General features: G+C 37.3%; 2 protein-coding genes across 3 annotated transcripts; one reads left to right on the forward strand and one right to left on the reverse strand.

The window, feature by feature from the left end:
• Window positions 1-587: 587 nt before the first annotated feature.
• On the reverse strand, window positions 588-9,884 carry LOC113056263 (probable E3 ubiquitin-protein ligase MGRN1). Of its 2 annotated transcripts, XM_026222896.1 has the most exons (17): window positions 9,494-9,884; window positions 9,062-9,180; window positions 8,885-8,973; window positions 8,609-8,755; window positions 8,166-8,283; window positions 7,958-8,024; window positions 7,814-7,857; window positions 7,021-7,068; window positions 6,437-6,505; window positions 6,132-6,291; window positions 4,826-4,938; window positions 4,121-4,317; window positions 3,923-4,037; window positions 3,045-3,087; window positions 2,707-2,823; window positions 1,755-1,797; window positions 588-1,421 (listed from the first exon to the last, which is right to left on the reverse strand). In XM_026222896.1, exons 1-16 carry the CDS (start codon window positions 9,579-9,581, stop codon window positions 1,760-1,762), a joined length of 1,572 nt encoding a protein of 523 aa, XP_026078681.1. In that variant the 5' UTR covers window positions 9,582-9,884; the 3' UTR covers window positions 588-1,421; window positions 1,755-1,759. The 2 variants fall into 2 exon arrangements, with proteins under 2 accessions (XP_026078681.1, XP_026078680.1); XM_026222895.1 differs by lacking the exon at window positions 1,755-1,797.
• Window positions 9,885-10,127: 243 nt separating this feature from the next.
• On the forward strand, window positions 10,128-21,176 carry LOC113056265 (UBA-like domain-containing protein 1). Its single transcript, XM_026222898.1, has 3 exons — window positions 10,128-10,911; window positions 11,454-11,513; window positions 19,574-21,176. The coding sequence occupies exons 1-3, from the start codon at window positions 10,804-10,806 to the stop codon at window positions 19,871-19,873; spliced, it is 468 nt and encodes a 155-aa protein (XP_026078683.1). The 5' UTR covers window positions 10,128-10,803; the 3' UTR covers window positions 19,874-21,176.
• Window positions 21,177-21,344: the final 168 nt, after the last annotated feature.

The following is a 21,344-nucleotide window of genomic DNA, read 5'->3' on the forward strand; positions in this document are numbered from 1 at the left end:
GCGCGCCACTCATCCCGCCGGAGGAGACCTCTGTTCTCTCGTCACAGTCAGAGAGCAGTGACTTAAACACCGCATTGTCCAAAAAATAGCCGTTAGGCTCATTAAACCCTTTTAAAGTTGGGCTCTGTATTTTGGTAAAATATTTCAGGTGATAGGAGAAACTACAGCATAAACTACAGTCGTTTCGTCTAATAAATGCGTGAACGTATTTATAAAACAGTGAATACACTGCCACCATCTGGCTTAATATGTTTTTCACACTACAATATGCTCAGATGATATCTGTCTTGTCTCATTTATTCCAATCCTGTGGAATTTTCAGCAGCCATTATCTGAGTCTTCAGAGTCACAAAATTATCGGTTTACATTAGAAATTATTCTAACACGCTAATTTGGTGCTCAGTTATGAAAACAATTTTACTAAATATGTTTGTGGAAAATATGTTTTAGGATTCTTTGATGGATACAAAGTTCAAAAGCTTCAATTTTATATTTAGTGTATTTATTGGAATTAGGGTTTATGTCAAAACATCATCAATAATTTAATATAATTTATGACTTAAAATAAATAACCACAGTGACTCATATTTGTGTACAACACTTTATGATAAAACAATTTGACTACATACAAATATACATCACTTTTAAAGGTGCCTGACATATAGAAGCAGCAGTGAATTCACTAAAAAGCATCAGATATGTCACTGTAAATGATGGCAGATCCCTCTATAAACTTTTTATTAAAGCTTCAAAAAGTGCTACAGCTTCCCACTTTTTGTTTCAACATGAAGGGACAGCAACACAGTACTATAAGGCACAAAACAAAATAATAAGATACAGACATAGAGGATTACTTCAGCTGGATAACTGTTTATAGTCCGTATCATACTGCAATCTGATGCACTTAGTGATATATATATATCTTTTTTTTTTTAATTCTAACAAGTACACAGTCATAAATCACCATGAAGCTGCATACATCAAAGAGATTGGGCATCCATTAAAAGATTTTGAATCATTCAACATTTCTGAACTCTCACAGCAAAAGCTATAAGCGTCTTATAAATAAAGATTCTTTTTTAAGTTTTCTTGAAGGTAGTGTGTTAGATTTCTGTGAAGTGTTTCTACTACACAGTGAAATGTCTAGGACTCTTTAATACACAATTTTGATCGTTCTACTCGAGAAGTAATTGTCTTAATTGAGACAGGGTAGCATCCATGAACAATAGTGTGCTGGAATGGGAATAATGTGATTTGCGTAGCAGAGATTGAAACAGCGGATTGATGAAACTGGCACAACAGGGGCGTTTATGAAGTGAGCCGCTCATCCTCCATGCGCAGGGTGCTGGGGAGGCAGAGCAGGGGCTGACTGGAGCTGCTGGTGCTCTGACTCCTCAGGCTTTCTATGGACTCCGATGACCCTGAGGAAGGGTGAATATAAGTGAAGTGAGAATGGAGGAGAAAATTCACTTGATTTTTCTCAAGATCTCTTGAATAAAAAGGGCTTAAGGTTACAATTATTAGTTCAGGCCAGCTTGGTCTTACATTTGAATTTTCTTTATTGACAACAGTTTTTCATCTATCATGGTGATATAGTATGAGAAGGTGTGTCCAAACTTGTGATAATATAATTGTGTTTACATGTGACTTAGAAATAACTATTATGAACGGACTATTAAAGCGACTGGTAGAAAAATGGAAAACCAGTAAAAAAAAAAAAAAGGAGGGAAATATTCATGACATTGGTGACCTACCAGAGTCAACATTCCTCTACAGCAGTGGACCATGACTCAGACGCTATGTGTGTTAACAGCAAGCCGAGTTAGAGTAAGAAAGAGAGAGGGTTAGGAGACAGTACAGCATTAGACATGCTTCAGACACACAGAACCAGCATGGAAGCTCATTTCTGCCACATAAGGAGGAAAAAATATCCTGCTTTGGTAAATCATAAATCAAAATTATGGGATACTATGTCATTAAGATTAAAAATTGAAATTGATATGAACCCAAATCATTTTTTAGTCATACTGATCTAGTATTTTATGAATTTGACTTACAATAATGACAATAAGTATCTCATAATTTTGACTGTTTATGTGGTGAAAATGGACTATAGCACAATATATATTCTTCTTAGTTAAATGTAAAATAAAAATTCAAAACATTTTATTATGAAATTTAACAGACTGATTTAATTACAAGTTACATTTCAATACTATAATAGTAAACTATTCATATCTTATTCAAAATACTAATCCTGTGTACTGTTTTTGAAATTATAATTACAAAACTTGTAAAATAAAAAAACATTTAATCAAATAACATTTTAATCTCAAACACATTTTCAAGACTTACACTAAGAGAACAGTAAAAATGCTTTTACAGACTGACATTTATATATATATATATATATATATATATATATATATATATATATATATATATATATATATATATATATATATATAAAGAGAAGCTTTCCTGGTAGAACTGCTGAGCAAAGAAAGCATCAATAACAGAGAAGGTTCACACAGCACAGCATCAGTTCTGCCTGAATTTAGATTTTTTTCAACTTTTGCATTTTCTCAAAGTCAATCAGGGTGTAAAAGACACCCCACCTTTGAAAAAGGACACAAAGGAACTATTTACTATTAGTTAATGGGGGTGTCAGGATTGTGAGGCATTGAGTGTATGTTAGTGGCTCACCAGGCAGGGCCAGGTCTGCTGAGGGGTCACTTTCTGTCCGGCTCAGGCTGCTGCGCTCACTGTGGCAGTCCTGTAGGATTTCACTCACAGACACACTGAGCGATCTGCTCTCTGAACCTGCCAACATCACATGATTAACATAGTTTGTTCTCCATCACTGGTGGTACACAGCAGCATCACAAACAAAGCCTGAGAGGATGGAAGTCATTCTCTCTCTATATATATATATATATATATATATATATATATATATATATATATATATATATTCAAATAGCATGGCCACTTTACATAAAATGCTTTATTTTAATGCTGATTTGCACATCAAGTTTGCAAACCTGAATTTGGGAATCCTGGTTTGGTGGACACACCCTCTGTTGCCTGTTGGGTAATAAATTAGGATGAGCTGTTTTTTTATTTGTATTTTTTTCAGGTTGTGGAAAATGATAAGCAGTGTAGGTTGTTTGCTAGTTTGCATTTCTTTATCAGTCGTGTGGAACCAGGTAAAACCCACAGAACTATGCAAACTAATTCATGGAATTACACAGTCAGCTCATCCGTGCCACGAGTCACACACAAACACAATGATCGTTTACAGGAAATAAATTTGTTAATAAAACTAAAAACTATTCTACAGTTTTTATGCCACAAACAAGAACTAGAGTATGAAAACTTCTCGTTAAACAGTAGTTTCTGCTTGCCTTTAAGTACCCTGTTAAAATAAAGCCATCTGCTCACTGGGTTACACTTTATTTTAAAGTGACGTTGTTATAGCATACAGTAATTACACAGTACCGACCAAGTCATATTAATGCACTATTACTCTACTAAATCATGTACTATGGGGCAAAGCTTCTCAACTCTGGCCCTCAAGGTCCACTTTCCCGCAGAGTTCAGCTCCAACCCTGATCAGACACACCTGAACAAGCTAATGAAGGTGTTAAGGTTAACTAGAAAGCTACAGGTAGGTGAGTTTGATCAAGATTAAAGCTAAACTTTGCAGGAAAGTGGACCTCGAGGGCCAGAGTTGAGAACCCCATCTATAAGGTTAAGGTTTAGTGTAGGGTTAGTTCTTGTAATTATGCATAATTAACTGTTATTACTATAGTAAGTACATGTAATGTGTAACAATACCTTAAAATAAAGTGTTACCCATTACTGGCTTGTCAGTGGGCATCATTTCACAAGTACAGAGAAGAAACTGACAGTGGCTGACCTCAGTGGGACTGAGACTACAGGGCAGAACAGACCGAGGCTGGCCATCAGAGAGCTCCAACATCTTCTCCTCGTCTTCCTCCTCCTGTATGGGGGATGAGGAAGAACGTGTAGACCTGGAAACATAACACATGTCACTTGGAAAAAAACACATTTTTTGAGCATTTTCAGAGCGAGTATTTTCACAATACGGACTTACCCATCTGGTGACTTGCTACCTTTGCCCTTCATCGATGTGGTTTCTGCACTCAGGTTAAGAGGATCCCCCATCTCCCCAGAAAACTGGATCTCCTCATAGAGAGGTGCAGATGGGATTGAAGGGGACATGGGTTGCACCCCATTCAGGGCTTCCAGAAGTGAGATAGGCTCATAGCCAGGGGGAATGTTGTCTGCATTCTGAGATTTTAAAAAATCTGTGTCAATAGTAAACTTCTGACATATTGCCATGTAGAGGCAAAATAATTTGAAGGTTTTGTTTTAAGAATTATGACAGGAAATATATATTTTTAATGTTAATATTAAAGTTCTTTTGTACTTTGGATATATCAAACAATCTTTAAAAAAAAGATCTGCAAAAAAATTAATTTGTTCTGTTTTTAACAATACTTATAAAAAAAAAAATTTATTGAGCACCAAATCAGCATATACTATATTTTGAATATGCTTTCTCTTTTTAATTGTAATATTTCAGAACATTACTGTTTTATTGTATTTTGGAACAAATAAATGAGTAATTGTTATACGCCACTGAAAACCTGAAATAGCATTCATAACTGTACTGGAGTGAAATGCGAAACATGATTCCACTGGACAAAATCAATACATCTGTAGCAACACAGTGGAAAAGGATCCAGGATGTGTTAATAATCTGGAGGACAGGATGAAGTATGAGTGTGAACTTTACCGAATGCTCAGTATGGTCAGAGCTCTGGGACAACACTGGGCTAAAGGACACTGGTGAGAGAGAGGCAGCTGTTTTCTTCCTCACGGCTCGAATCTGGAGCAGGGCTCTGAATGCTGGGGCAGTGAGAGGAGAAGAAAAGGTCAGGTGGGGTAAAGGGATACAAACAAGTGCAGTGTGCATAAACAAACACAGGTGCTGCATCTTCACTTTGCAGCTTAAAAGTAACAAGATTCATTTGGCTACTAAAAAGGGGGTAAATATTTGCACAGCTGGTCTTCCTGTTGAAGCAAAATCAGTGCACATTCTTTCAGTGAAGAAGTTCTATAGGGCAGAAACACTTTATGCAAGTACACTAAAGCGTGGCCAACTCACCACAGTCCTGCTGTCAATAGTATCTTATTAGCATGCTTCTCTTTCAAGGTATAGCTTGCCCAAAAATGAAAATTTGCTGAGAATTTACTCATTGGCACACAATAAGAAAAAATGATTAAAAAAAATGATAAGTTTGCTTTTTCATCAAAACAGATTTGGAGAAAATTTGAATGAGATAATTTGCTCGCAATGGGTTTTCTAAAAAATGTATCATTAAGATGGGTTGTTTTTTTAAAAATCTATCATTAAGATGTTTAAACTGGCATTTCTGGTCAAAATAACAGTCCATAATCCATAATAATGTTTTCTCCAGTAAAAAATCCATCCGCTGTTGTAATTCCATATCAAAATGCACCACCATTCATCTTAATGATACATTTATTACAAACTCTCATTCTGACGGCACCCAATCACTGCAGAGAATCTATTGGTGAGCAAGTGATGTAATGCTCCATTTCTCCAAATCTGTTCCGATGAACAAACAAACTCATCTAAATTTCAGTTCATTTTCGGCCAATGTTCATTTTTGGGTGAACTAGCCCTATGAAGCATCAAGGAAATGTGTTTTTTTTATTACAATATATCCACTGAAAATGCCTTGATGTCTTACAGTATTTCACAAATGGGAAGAAAAGCTAAATCAAATAATCCTTAGTACATGACATCCCCAGCAGATGGCACTGTTCAACAGTCACATGATCTGTACCGCACTAGGGACTATTCATCACTAAGAACGATAAAATATAATAACAGAGGGGCAAAGGGTTAAAGCACAATGGTAAATCACTACATATTCGATTTAAAAAATGATCCCTCAGCCTTTTATCTTTATGGCCATACCCACTTTAAAGGTTCGGATCATTTAGCGGAGCAAATCTGAATAATAATGGAGGAACAATACAGGAAGCTCAGGCGTTGATTAATGAGTACTTACGCAGTCTGCAGATTGGGCAGTTGTTGGCCTGGTAACGCAGTGTGTCAGCACAGGCATTGCACAGACACAGGTGCCTGCAAGGGAGAATGAGTGTGTCACGCAGGTCCGACAAACAAACCACACACTCGCTGCTGTTGTCACTGTTCTCATCCTCCGTGGACTGAAGGGAGAAGACAAAACAAAACACTGTAAAACAGTACGTGAAATCAGAGACCGAAAAAGGCAGGATGGATACTGTAATACCAGTTGTGCGTGTCATATCTCATTTGCCTGAAATACTCTGGCGCACTGGGGACATGATTTACCTTTGTCTCCTGATTGTTCCGGTTTTCAATGCCGTAAATCTCCTGCAGAAGATAGCTCACGCGGTCCACCTAAAGGACGAGCATGCGATACATAAATGAAGATTTCTGGCATGAGAAACATCACAGCACAGATCAAAACACTCATTATCTTTTTCATGAAGATACACGGCCTGATTACTGCTTCCACACAAGTGCAGTGGATAAGTGTGCATGAGTGTGGACGGATCATACGAAATTTAAGACCTAAATCTGTAATGGATATACACATTATATTACATACAGAATATTTGATGTGTTTAACGTAAAAAGAAAACAAATTATCATCACTGCAATACATTTATTACTAAAATATACAGTGAACTTTTCAAATCAGAAGATATCCCCACTAAAAGATTTTTGGTGGTGCAAACAATTTATTTCCGAAGCAATATTTTCATTAGTGTTCTATCAGCTTTTACATCTGAATATTTGAATTTACCTTTACAAATGCACACATAATGTCTTGATATATTATAAAACATTGAACACTGATATTTTGAATACTGATACTCTTAAATTAAATAAAGAGACACAAAAATACTTACGATCTGCTTCTGTTTCAAAGGTTTCACAGAGAAACTGCCATCAACATGCTGTAAGTGAGGGAATATATAAAGCATTACTATTATAAAAACAACAGAACAAGCTGATAAGGTAAACATTTTTGTGCACCAAGAATGTGAGAGATCAAATATTTTATATTATTGGAAAATAGCCATTAAAGAAACCTGTCTGAATTTCCATATTTAACATTAGCAATGCTTGGAAAAAAATATGTTTTTCTATGTTTTTTCCTATATTCATTAAACACAACATTCAACATTATATCAGTAAAGTTAATAAAATTTAATTAAAGTTATTTTTTAAATAATTAAAAACAGTCATGTATAGATCCTATATCAATTAAAACAGATAAATGCATTACTTTTAAACATATCTTGATATATTAGTCTGATTATGCTGTGTTAATGAAAATGTATAAAACATCACAGGCTCTTCATGATGCTTTCTGTGGGAACTTTTGTTCTACGCAAGGCTAAATTATGTTAATTCTGTCTATCTTGATTTTCTAATTGACTACAAAACAATTTCCAGGATTCCAGCTATTATTGACCAATGCATTTCTGACAGTGACTTTAAAGAGCCTGATAAAAAAGGAAAACATTTAAGCTTTTCCATGATCATGTGAACCATGAATCTCAAACCATCCTGCCTCTATAAAATCCTGCCTGGTTAATGACTGACTCAACGTTATTCAGTGTTACAAAACTTTACCAAATGCTCACGAGCCTTCAGCTGACATTCTTGAGTGGAAAACAAATCTAAAGAAATACACACCCTTTCAAAAGCAGCCAAGAGAACATGTGCATGCCCGGTGACATCTGTAACAGAAAACACAATGTTTTGTGAGATAACAGTATTAAATGATATTATATAATTCTAACTGATTATATTTTTCATGATCAAATATTTTTCACCAACCATCTCCATCATCCACTATTGCTTTGACCACCAAAGGGAAAACGCCTTTGTCCAGATCAAAGTTCAGCTACAGAAATATTTCAATGTTTAATTCTCAAAACACATGACACCTAACTGTACGCAATAGTTTTTTTAAAAACATCACATCACATGACACTGATGCAAAGGCCCTAAGTGTCTACAGAAACACAATCTCAGAAAATCCCACCTCTTCAGGTTTCCATTTGGTGAAATCAATCTTGAAGGAAGGTAGAGAAAATTGCTGATTTATCCCTCCCTTATAATGGACCGTCTCAGACACCATTGAAGGGCTCTTGGGGCTGTATCTTTCAAAATAAAATTGTAGTGATAATAACCAACACTTAATATCAATTTCTAATAATGTACAGTAAAACATAGTGACCATTGTAAAAGGGCTTAATCGTTTGTATATAGACCAAGTGCTCATTGTACCGCTGTTTCCAAGGAATTAATTCAGTTGTTGTCTAGATTCCATTGGTTTATGTTTCTTTGGAAACTTCTAATTATCATCTAATCCTTTTCCTCTATAAGAAATTCACTTAGTTACAAAAGTTTACACAACAAGCATATTGATTTAGCATCCTTCAACTGCAGAAACTTTACCCAATGTACCACTCAGCGGAAGCTTACATTGCCATCCCATTGGCAAACTCCTCAAAGGCTTGACAGTATAATGTAATAGCCACTCTGGCATCAGTATCAAAGCAGAATTCAACACTGTAAAGGAGTCTAGGATCTCCTGTGTCCTCCGGGGTGCTGTCAGAATCATCCTTATACCTGCAAAAACAATCAAAATACAAAAGTTGGTTGTCAAACATCCACACATTTATCTCTTATTTCAGCATATATTCTACAGTGTGGGGTCATCAGCAGCCCCCTCAAGCCATAACTATAATCAGAATATACTTGACAAGTCGTAATGAATCCTTCCTGATGTTCACCAAACTCCTCAGCGTCTTCACAGGCTCCTGCGGCGCCGGGGTCACGTAGGGAAACTGTGGAGAACAGGGCAAAAACGAATGTGTGAGGATGACATGACGTGTCAAACTCTTGAAAGTTTTGAGCTTGTTTAATTTTGGTCACCTGCACAGGTCTGTTGCCTAGGAAATTCAAATCCATATTTTCTCCAAAGAGATATCCCTCAGGATGGGGCGTGTTGAACTTTTCTCCTCCCATGAAAAAATGGCTGGTGAAATAATTTCCTGCAATAAAGCCATTAGGGAGATTATTATCTGCGATGGATGTGTTCATTAGACAAAGTTGACACAGGATGATGTTTTAATGCATCCATGAGGACTTCAAATTAGTATAGAATTTCTACATATTAAATCACTGCCAAAGTAAATGTAAAAAGCAGAATTAGAAATTTAAAAAAAAATGTTTAAATGGAAAGTAACAAATGTAAATATTGTGTGACAATCCATGATTGACACCAAAAACGGTAAAAATGCACACTGCATCAGACTTCATAATGAAGCTAACGTTTGTCAACACTATACTTTCGTGGCATTTTACCTGTTTTGGGAGGATATCTGTACGCCGAGTTGGCTTGAATATCGATATCTTCAACTCCAGCAATCCTCCTGCTCAGTATTGAACCCATGTTTAAGTGTAAATAGCTCCTGAAAACCGATATATGTGGATAAAGGAAGATTTGTTTGCACAGTTAGCTGGATACGGTTTGCTTCCTCCGCTATGGATACATTCCCATCTCTGGCGACAACAAGAACTGCAAGAAACCAACTTCTGTATCTGCGTTTGCGTTTTAGCTTTTGTGGAAAAAACAGTGACTTGAGTAAAATCAGTTAACTCAAAAGTAGACGTCAAATAAACGACTTTTCATCGGTGGTCAAAATAAAAACAAAAACAAGACTATTGAAAAAGACTCTCTTCTGAGAAACCCATATTCTCGCGAGGCGGGATTTTCTGAGAGCAAAGGATATTGGGATATGTTGTACCAGTCTACCTTCCATCCTGCTCTCAGCTGACTTGGAAAGAAGGCACACCACAAAAGCTTAAAATGAAACCTTATGGATGACAATTAAATAATCAAATAGTGTTTATTTTCTGTCTGTGTATAAGATGTGATGCGTTTTTGTAGTTAAAGCATATCATTTTAACACGCGCAGGCACGCACTGTTATTAAAAGTAAAATCAATGTAAATGTTGTCGTCACATGCTACACTACAAAGAACTCCGCTAAAGTACATCTTGGGTCTTCTGTTATGATGCTAGTGATTCAATTGGTGTTGAAAGATTTGTTTACCATATTTGGGAAGGTTGTGGCATAGCTCGGATGGGAATTGGACGGCAGCGACCGTCATTCATAAATTCTGCCTACTAGAACTTAACAAACAAAGCGTTGCATGACGGGATGTGTAGTTTTGGTGTTTAAACGATCACCTTAAACACACACTCACTCAGTCTTATCCTTGTCGTGTAGTTTAAACATGACTTTTCTTTGTGTCGGAATGGATAACGTCGCATTGTATAAGCAAATCGCAAACACCTATCTCGAGCGCTTTTGCGTACACGGCAAACAAATGCAGTGTCATCAGAAACACAACAAACGTGGGATCCCGACGCATACAATTCCCATGACCTCCGCCGCGCTCTGATTGGCTGCTTCCTGCTGCCAATCATATGGCGTTTATTACGCCAGCGCTCCTACAGTAAATATTTGTGTTTGCTCAACCGGCTGTAATGGTGGACGACTGAAAGAGAAAAGCGGTGAGACTAAATCTCAAAAAAGAAAGAGATAGAAAAAAAACACAGTCCCGGGTAAAGCACTATTGTTCGTTGCTCGGAAATAAACCCCAGCGACTATGGATGAACTCAAACATCAAGTTATGATAAACCAGTTCGTCCTGACAGCTGGATGTGCCGCAGACCAGGCGAAACAGCTTTTGCAAGCGGCACATTGGCAGTTTGAGGTAAGCGCATTTGCATGTGCATTGTCCATGTGATGCATTGCATACTCTGTCGCGTGTCTGGTTGCCATTCCTTAATATTGACTAATAACCATGACCTAAATAGGTTTTAGTTTCCTCCTTGGACATTTCAGAGCTATCGCTGCCGTCTGCATGTGCTTTAATTAGGAATAAAAAACGGCACTTAAACACATCTCTATAGTATAACAATTGCGAAAATCTTAACAGAGACAGGCTACTATCCAATTAGAGTTCACTCCAGATTAAATACTATAATCCTTCCCCATGACACACTGTAGCTACTAGCTTCCCATGCCATTATGCAATGAAGATGACCGCTGACAGATTACACTCCAGCAGAGCTCAACACTGATACATGGTGTGCTTTCATTTTTCATTTAGATCAGCCTTAATCTTGCAGCCATTCTCAGCTCTCTGAAATAAGTGAAACTCCGACGGTCTCCAGTCTAGCGTGAATTAAATATGTTTAAATGCATATTACTCGGCATGTAAGGTAATGCTGTGTTATGATCTCTCACTCGCAGACAGCCCTTAGTGCCTTCTTTCAAGAGACAAATATCCCGTACGGTCACCATCATCAAATGGTGAGTATGAAATCAGAATTGTTTATAAGTGTTTGCTTTATTACATGTAACTTTTTTTATATTGCATGTGTTTGTCGTGTGACTATATGTGCTCCGTTTACATCGTGGCTGTAACAATAACAATGTAAAGCTGTAGCCATAGTGTCGGCCATGTTGCGGAGAGACGGGGCTTCCAGAAATACACACACACACACACACACAGACGGCGTGTTCACTGTTATTACTGTAGTGTGCCGAGGTAGGCAGTATTTCAGTGTTGCAGTGAAATGAAATAATGACCACAAAGTTAAAGTCTCACAAGCAGTAAGCAGTGTATCCCTGTTTAATTCCTTGATGTGCATCATGAATATGAATTCTGGAATATCCCATTGTCCCTTTTGTTTTCCACTTCTGTGAAAAACCTGGAAATATTAGGTAACACTTTACAATAAACTCCCATTAGTTAATGTTAGTTAATGCGTTGATTATGACTCACAATTAGCAATTAATTTGTTACAGTAATAATTAATCTTTGTCAGTGTTAGTAAATACATACCAAACTTTTCATTGTTAGTTCATGTTAGCTCAGGTCCAGTAAATAATGTTAACAGATACAAGGTATGATTTGAATAATGTATTATTCAATTATGAAAATTAACATTAATTTTAAATATGAATAAATGCTTATTTTTATATTATATTTTATATTTCTTTAATTGTTTTATTCATTTATATTAACTAATGTTAACCAAAGAAACCTTATTGTAAAGTTATTGTAAACTATTGCAATTCTGTTATTCAGTCCTGAAAATTGTGGAAGTGATGGAAATTTGTATAGTGAAGACTTTTTACATTTATGTTTTGCTATTAAATATTTTATCTTGTAGATGATGCTGTTGTGATTTGTGGGTGATATATTCTTTGGAGTCGGTGAATCGGTCAAACTGGATCATAAAATGGTCAAAATGATTTCTAAAAATTCTTCGTAATCACAAATGACTAGAACTAGCTTTGATAAAACAGAAATTATGTAACTACGATTTTGCATTTGTTTATGTACAGTTACATATTACACATCAGGTTGTGCAATATTTCAGATAGCAGTTCACTCCATGTTTTGGGTGAACTATATCATTTATTTTTAAAGCACAACATCACAGCCGTAATTAAAGTTTGCCACATGTTCAGGCCTCTGAAGCTTAACATCTGTATGTACTGATGTTTATTTTACTGTTAAACAATTTATTGGGAAATAACTGTCGTGAATAGGCAGATTGTCAAGGGCTGAGATCATGCTCTGGACAGATGCAATGTTAGATGTTTGTCTCCTAGAGTGACCCTGCTGCTGTAGTCCTACAATAATTGCTCATAACTCACCTGCTGAGCTGAATAGTCAAACAGAAAGTTGGGTGTCACACAGAAAAAGCTTTTTCAAACTTAGCTATGTATTTTATAAAGAAATATGGGTTCTGAAACTGAAAAAAGTCATGCACACTGAAATAGCTCCCTTTCAATGTAATCAGAAAGTACGACAAAAAAGATGGATATTCTGGATTTTGTCCATTCAAATAAATGCATGTATTGCTTATGACTAATAGTGACATAGAATACACTCCTGACAAATGTCCAAATCAAATTATTTTTTTTATTTTTTTTTTTTACAGCAAAGTGGAAGCTACTGTGGCATGTTAATTAAAACAGGATTTAACACACAAAGAGTAGAAAAGGCTCTAATTCTGGCATTGGGGCTGAGGAGGAGGGGTACAAGTTCTGGTAACTTTAACTGTGGTTTGTTCCTGAGTGTGACCTAAGGAGGTGTTGGCAATATTTTAATTCTCAGATGAGAATTAAAGCTGAAATCCTGCACCTTACAGACAGAGATTGGGGAAAGGTTAGAGTAATGACAGGACTTTAATTGCAGATAACTGACAGTTTAATTCAAAGGATCATGGAGTGAAGCTCCTCTCTTGACAACCTTCCAGTCATGTAGCCCATAAAAATGAGCAGATGTCCTCTCTTGTCAAGGCTGTGAGTTAGGGAAGTGGGACAATCAGTATGAAATATTATAAAGACAAAATACAGGCTAAGAACTTAAGAGAGACACTAGATTGTCTAATCAAAGGCAGTGAACACACAGTATTTTACTCTGAAACAATGATTATTTTTGTGTATTTGGCCTTGAGTTGATGTCATGGTGGGTGCCAGAAAGAGTAAACCACATTTACAGGCAATGTTTCCCGGCATGCAGATGTACAAGAAGTAATGTGCAAGGCATGTGTATTAAACCAAGAGGTTAAGATTTAACATGGTTAGACTGCCCCTGCTAGTAGCTCCCTGCAGATTCAAAACCCCAAAGTTAGCCGTTTTTAATTTCTGTTCAAAAACATACCACATTATATTCTTCTGTTTAGATAATCTAAATAGCCTTCCCGATTACTCTTTTGGAGCAATGAAAGCAGGCTAATTTTTTTTAATAATTAAATTAAATCACAACCAGATTCAAAGGCACTTCTTAAAAATGATCTTTTACCTTTCCTCGTCTGAACTAGATTTCTATGCTGACATATGGAAATACGTCACTGCAGAACTGTGAATATCGTTGTCTCTTGAATGGTAAATTGCTTGTGATGCTAAATGACTAAATGTGATCGGTAAGTGGAATGCCAAGGTGGCAGCAAAAAGACTTAGCGTTAGCTTGTGATTTAATGGAAAAACAGAATGAGAAACGTTTAATTTGAACAATTATTGCTTCAGTTATATAATATGATTTTTGACATAATTTGTAATACATATATTGTTTTACAGTATTTAATGCCCATTCACACCAAGGACAATAACTATAACTAAAGTTTTAATAATAATTGTTATTCTATGAGCCATTTGTTCACACCACAGCTATAATGGTAATGGCACAGAAAAATTATATAGTTGTAACAAATTTTCAAAATAGTTTTCCCAGCTGATGTACATTCAGAATCCACCAGGCTTTAAAGAGCTGAAGCATTTAAAGCAGCAGACGACATGCAATGCACAGTTATAATAAACAGAGCATTCTCCATTTATGTTTTTATAGTATTCATTCACCATATTTTCTAAATGCATGGTATAAATCGTATGAATAATTAATCTATGCATGTTTCTTTTTACCTTGTAATGTTTAATCAAAATCATAATTGGACATTCTAGTAAAATGTCTTTGGTGATGTATGCAGTAATTCTCCAATCATTTAGTCCACTTAAACCAAACTCTTTTTTGAGTACAACCAATGCGTCCTCTCCTAGATGTTTTTTTTTAGTTGGATGACATTTAAACTGCTCTGATTGAACAACTTTTGCTGGTTTACGATCACTTGGCAGAAGACCTTGCAGCCAGTATTGGCTGTAGAATCACGTCCTTTATTTTAACATAAGTATGAATCAAGTCTTGTTTTCTCTGTGAAAACCAGCCGTTTTTAGACAATACTTGCCTATTGTTTTGCTCTGAAATCCCTCTGTACTGTGTAAACACTCAGGTTAATAATCAAGCCTTGAACTGAGAGATCATTTGTTCACATATATGCAAACACTGGAACACACAAACACACACACACACGGTATAATAAGAGTGCAGAGATCAGAAAAACCTCTGCATCTCTGCAGTACATGATTACAAATTACTGTCAGAAATATCAAAGCACCTCCTAAAGGCATTGTCTGCCTGCTTGACGACAGCTTGGTCTCTTTCTCTCAGAGCCGCACACAGCAGATCATGATGGCTGTGGTGTTACAGTGGAACACTGCAGTGAACTGTCAGTTATCTCATTACAAACCTTATCATTATATTTCATCTGCCACAGTGTGTGTTCACTTTCCATAAATCCAGTCCAGAGTCATGTAGACATGCATGTGAAGGATGCAAAACAGTGGTTCGTGGTCAAAAACAGTGGTTGTACTAGAACTTTCAAGATACAGTGTAAACACATGGAGGGTTGAATTGCATCACTGTTTTAGTTCAAAGGATTTTCAAAGCTTTCCTTGGTTATATGTTATATATTTCCAGCTATTTTCACTGGAATGGAGGAGCGTTCCAATCCGGAAAATGCTTGTTTGTGGATTGGAACAGTCTGGCTCTTTGAACAATAGTAAACTGAACAAGGTTGGTGCTGCCTAATATTATGCCCCTGAAATGCTTACGGATGTGCTTGGTGTACCAAACGCACAAAAACATTTCACGCATTTTGAAGTCTAGAACACAACAGTTTTTAAATAGTTTTATATTTCACTATTGGTTTTAATACAGCTATGCCATTTGCAGTGCTTAATGGGGTTGCAGTTCTTACTTGCAGTCTTTCTGCCTTTTTTGGACGATTTTCAAATACTTTTTTTGTTGCTCAAGTCAAAGTGTGTAATTTGTGACTCACAATGTAGCACATTGGTCTGGTTCATGGCTTATAACTCTTTAAGCAACAAAGTAGCCAAAAACAAGGTAGCCAAAAACAAGGTAGCCAAAAAAGCTGTCTTTGTTTTAAAACACTGAAATCACTCAAAATCATGAGGGAACTAGGGCTGCAACTAACGATTATTTTGATAATCGATTAATCTGTCGATTATTTTTACGATTAATCGATTAATCGGTTTATGTACTTATATTTTAGTTTTTCCCATTTTTTCCCCAAGTAAATTATTAATAAAGGGTCTTTATCATTCAGCATAGATTTTTAAGAGATTTTAACCATTTTGCATTGTCATATCCTCATCAAAAATATACCTGGAGTTGTTTTATTATGTTAGTAATCCTTTGTCGAACTCTTCTGCAATCAAAACACTGATCCATACTCTAGCAAAATTCACAAGGAGATTTCAAATATTGTTTTCACCATGGCAGTCCTTAGAGCTCCTAAAGTAGTTTAACATCCCAAACAAAGCTTAAGGAATCTTTGAGAACATATTTTCACGAAGTATAAGGATAAAACAGAATAAAATTGCAGTGCATTGTATTTTATTATTTACTGGGAAAAAGCTTTATAGCTTATGCTGTGAAATTGTAAACAATCCTTCGAAAAAAAGTGCCAATGGCATGAAACCTGAATGGAACTCACAATTTAAAGTAAAATCCATCAGAAGGTTGTCCAGAAAAAAAAATTGGGACACACACAAAAAACCTGCTGTGTGAAAAAGAGCAGTGAATACTTAGAAAAGAAGTGCATTTTAAATCTACTCAAACATTTACCTCTCTCATTCAGTCATAATTAGGCTGCAAGTCTGAATTATGAACTGGTAAACGACAAACTGATCACATAACATGTTTGTAAAGCTTTAAATGTTAAAAAGCAATGTTATCAGCTTTTACGACTAAACATTTGCAAACAACCTTGTACTGGAGAATCTGCACAAATAAAATTCTTAGGGGCCGTTCACATATCGCACCTAAAAACGCGTGGAAAACGCTAGTCGCGCCGCTTTCTCCTTCTTTCCAAAGCGCTCGGGTAGAAGCGCCCCTGAGGCGTCTGCCTTTGCTAAGCAACCATGACGTGCTCTCTCCATGACGTGCCCTCTCCATGAAGACCCGGAAATTTCAGCAAAGGATAAATGGATGCGGTGTGGACGCGCCTGGAAAAACGGGCGCATCGCACCGCGTGCGTGTCGCGACCGCGTCGCTTCCATTATGAGCGTGCATACTGCGCGCCTACATAGGAAATAACGAACTTGAGCACGCAAAAGACACGATATGTGAACGGCCCCTTAAACAGTTCAGTAGTGCAGAGTTTACAGGTTACTCTTCATTTTAAAGGCTCAAAGTAAAGTACTCCCACTTCCCGCTGAATGCTGCAGAGACGCTGTTCGGGAAGCACGTGACATAAAACGAGGCCAGCTATTGGCTATTCGCTACTTCACCTGCTGTACTGGCTGAGTAAAACCTCCGGTGGTTCATTACTGCCACACTTTGGTCACCGCAGATTTGAAATATGCACGAAATGAGCCGCTTATGGCAAATAAAATTTATTTAGCGACGAATTGATTACTAAATCAGTTGACAACTATTTTAATAATCGATTTTAATCGATTAAATCGATTCGTTGTTTCAGCTCTAGAGGCAACCCAAGCGTCCATCCCCCCCCCCCCCCATGGCTCCCCTCAGTGGGTTCATGAGCACTGAACGGCCGCTGATGCCCTGGAGCTCACATCTCTGAAAACATTTGAAGCCAATTTTCAAATAGACCTTATCTCTATTAGCAAACTGCATACTTGAAGTCTAGACAACTACATTCTTGCCTAAAAAATCCTTAAAACTACATTCACAAAAATATCATTTTTATATTTATAGTGGGTTTGAAACCTGTTATCACTAGAATATTGCACACCTGAAAAAAGCTCTGTCAAACAGATTTGAGAACTAGAAAGAACTGGTGTGTGTGTGTGGGTGTATAAAATGCTTTAACAGTGTTCCTAAAGAGATAACATTCTCTGGGTTTTTGAGTAAATCGGATGTAAAAAAAAACAAACAAGTATAACAATGTGGACTGGGCTGCGCAGCGCAGGTTTAGTTTTTTTTCTACGCCAACCCTGACCTCATTTCTCATCAACAGATCTGTCTTCACAACCAAAATATTTCCATAGCAACCCAGCTGTCGGCCAGAACATGTTTGTTATGTACACCACACCTCTTGAAGCACACTTTGCCAAAGTTTCTGAATTATGGAGGATCTGCAGATGCATCTGCTCTCGGTTTGACGGCCGTGTTAAGCCGCTGATTGTCGTCTTCACATCTGCAGCAGCTGTCCAGTAGACTCATGCATTGCTGGATGCAATTTTGTGCCGACTCTCCCAAACCAAGGGCTTATAACCCCTTCATCCAGACTTCCTGTTGCAAACACTCTTTTGCATTAAAGCAATCCAGGGACAATGAGGTCCATTTGAGACTTTTGACCGGCCACAATGGGGTGATTGTGGTGGTTTTTTGAGAGATTTCCTTACGGTGGGTCAATAAAAACTGCGGGCGGCATTATTCAAGGTTGCTGACAGGATGGGACGAGGATGCCAGTGTGAATGCTGCAGTAAGACAATATGGACCTGTTTCTCATACCTGTGCAAGGACACACCAGGAAGTATCCCAATGTAATGCTGTCCATTCATTTAGCTTTCATTGACAAAATCTCTTTCTCTCCACAAATTAGTCCTTAAACCAGTTAAACACACAGATTGCTTCCTTGTGCAGATTTGTGGCGACCTTCGAAATGTTGGTGATGTTGTCCTACCACCGAAAACATTGCAGGATGGCGTGGGTGCTCTCATGAGGCCTATTGTGTACCTCTGTAAATGCATGAATTGCTGCGGACAGAAGAGAGCGAGTTTAGAGGGGACAATGGGGAGGTCACAGAGGTAATGGAATAACCGAACGGCACATAGAGGAAGGCAGAGCAGGTGATGCCAGGGCAGAGATGAGAAACAGGAAGTTGAACCGTTAGAAGAGCTCCAATCAACACAAGCAGAAAGAATGCGAAGGAAGTGAGGGAATGTCGGAATGATCTGCTGGGACAACTTAGCAGAATTCAGTTTTGCCACTGAAATGTTTTAGCTGCTTGTCATATTTTTAAGTCAGAGGCCAGGCCTCTATATGATATGAATGATCGGTTTGAGACCTAATACGTCCCAATCACGAAATGATGATTAAAGTGTATTGAGACAAATTCTACACTACTGTTTACATTTTTGGGGTATGTATTATTGACAATAAATTAGAAATGTTTCTTGAGCACCAAATCCGCATATTCCAATTTTCTTATTTGCCCTTTCTGAAGGATCATGTGACACTGATGACTAGAGTAACGACTGCTGCTTTGCCATGACAGGAATTACCTTTCAAATTTTTAAAATGGAAAACAGTATTTTAAATTGTAACAATCTTTTACAATATTACTGTTTTATACATAGCCTTGGTGAACATAAGAGTCTTCTTTCCATAACATTAAGACATCTTCATAACTCCAAACCTTTGAACAGTTTTGCAAGTTAAAATTGTAATTTTATTTGTATTATTATTATAGAATAAATGATGTGCATTATCCAAGAATACATTTGTGACTCTCCATTTGTTTTTTTAGATGTGTACCCCCGCCAACACGCCTGCAACGCCACCAAATTTCCCTGACGCCCTCACCATGTTCTCGCGACTCAAAGCCTCGGAAAGCTTCAACAGCAGCAGCAGTCCCAGCATGGCCACCTCACCTCCTCCACCTCCAGTCAGCTGGGGCATGACCCCACCCATCCCCAACCAACAGGGCTTATGGACTCAGGGGCCTTCCCCCCAACAATCCCACCCGCCCCCAGGCTGGCCCTCAGCTGTCAACCAGCAAGCGACAACCGAACAGAAAGCCAGCGTCGCTATGGAGGCCGAGAGATGAGGGCCTGGACTACACCGAGCGAGGGTTGGGGAGGGTCAGGGGCACTCGTTTTTCTCTCACTCACCGAACATGGAGGGGGAAAGCGTTCAACCAAGAATAACCAAGCAACATGGACATTTACAGAAGAGGAGTGAAAGCCAACACAAAGGTAATGAGAGAAATAAAAAAACAAGCGCACATTGTATTACTAAGCAACAGAAATTTACAGAGCTTTTTTCTATAATAAAAGAGTAGTTTAACGTATATGGGACTACGATCATTGCGCCTATGGATTATTTCTGGTATTTTCTCAAAGATGGATGTCTAGCATCTAAGGCAGCAACTTTTCTCACGTTTTACTTTTTATTCTTTTATCTGGTGTTCTTTATGCAAGACGCGAGTTGACGTTGCATGTGGATTAGCGACCTGTTTTTAGTATTCAATGCAAGCATTCATGTGTACAGTGTGTGAAACTTACACACTCAAACATTGTGTATCGGACTTACATTTCCTCTACCCGTTGGATAATGGGACTCTTTCGTACCTCACTGGTCTCCTTACTCTATTCAACCAATCAGGGAATCTCACTAGATGAACACACTTTTTTCACACAAACCGGATTTTCCATGATGCCGTGCTTTGTCCATTACACAGTAACTCAATGATATCCTCAAAGATTGTAAACGTTGGTTGGAAATCTGATTCTGAAATATCTGGATATTTTATAATCTTTGTTCCTAGTTTTATTTAAATCAGTTTTTGGGGGAGCTGGTTTAGGGACGTTTATCTGAGTTTTGTTTCTCAGTGGAGGAGAGTAAATCCATGCCGCTAAAGATGCATTAAACCATACTACTGTACAACATGTTGGCCACTTTGCATGACGTATTCATATGTGTATAATATTTTGTAGTTTCTTGCTTTTGGGGGAAATTCTACATGAACGCTTGTTTTTTTGGGCATTCGGTTTCATTTCAAAGTTTGGAAAAAGGTTGAGATCTCCAACACAAGGTCTAATTCTGGCCCCATCTGCTTTTTATATGTGACATTGATTTAAAAAATGGGGGGGGGGGGTAATTACTTATAGGATGAAAATTATTATTTTCAAAAAGCAACGGTGTTGGTAATTGCTTATTTTCTTTTTCATTTTCTGATCAAGCTTTTCTTTTCGGGTCTCTTGTTCCCAAATGGTTTTCCATGTGTTTTCTCCTGTTTGACTGTATTGATATCATTCCCACAATATTTGTGGACTACCTGATAATTAACTTATCATTGTTTGTGTTCTTAAATAAATATTCCATGTCCTATGGTGTGATCTGTTCTTGAACTGATGGTTGACTGTTGTTATACAAAAAGGTTTAATAGAAATATTACTAAATCTTATTAGTGGTAGGAGTAGTCGTTATTTCTGCTTCTAGGAGGATAGGAATTACTTAAATTGAGGAAGTGAGACAGAAGTGAGCCTATTACAAGAAAAATACATTACTTTCAATTT

This window comes from Carassius auratus, chromosome 37 (assembly GCF_003368295.1).
Source record: "Carassius auratus strain Wakin chromosome 37, ASM336829v1, whole genome shotgun sequence".
Lineage (NCBI taxonomy): Eukaryota > Metazoa > Chordata > Actinopteri > Cypriniformes > Cyprinidae > Carassius > Carassius auratus.

Excerpts from the sequence above, each read along its gene's own strand:
- LOC113056265 (XM_026222898.1), top strand. The coding sequence starts at position 10,804 with ATGGATGAACTCAAACATCAAGTTATGATAAACCAGTTCGTCCTGACA. Across the intron at positions 10,912-11,453 it reads CGGCACATTGGCAGTTTGAG|ACAGCCCTTAGTGCCTTCTT; the intron begins GTAAGCGCATTT and ends TCTCACTCGCAG. Across the intron at positions 11,514-19,573 it reads ACGGTCACCATCATCAAATG|ATGTGTACCCCCGCCAACAC; the intron begins GTGAGTATGAAA and ends TTGTTTTTTTAG.
- LOC113056263 (XM_026222895.1), bottom strand. The coding sequence starts at position 9,581 with ATGGGTTCAATACTGAGCAGGAGGATTGCTGGAGTTGAAGATATCGAT. Across the intron at positions 7,858-7,957 it reads AATAGTGGATGATGGAGATG|ATGTCACCGGGCATGCACAT; the intron begins GTTGGTGAAAAA and ends TTTCTGTTACAG. Across the intron at positions 3,088-3,922 it reads GTAGTCTCAGTCCCACTGAG|GCAACAGAGGGTGTGTCCAC; the intron begins GTCAGCCACTGT and ends ATTACCCAACAG.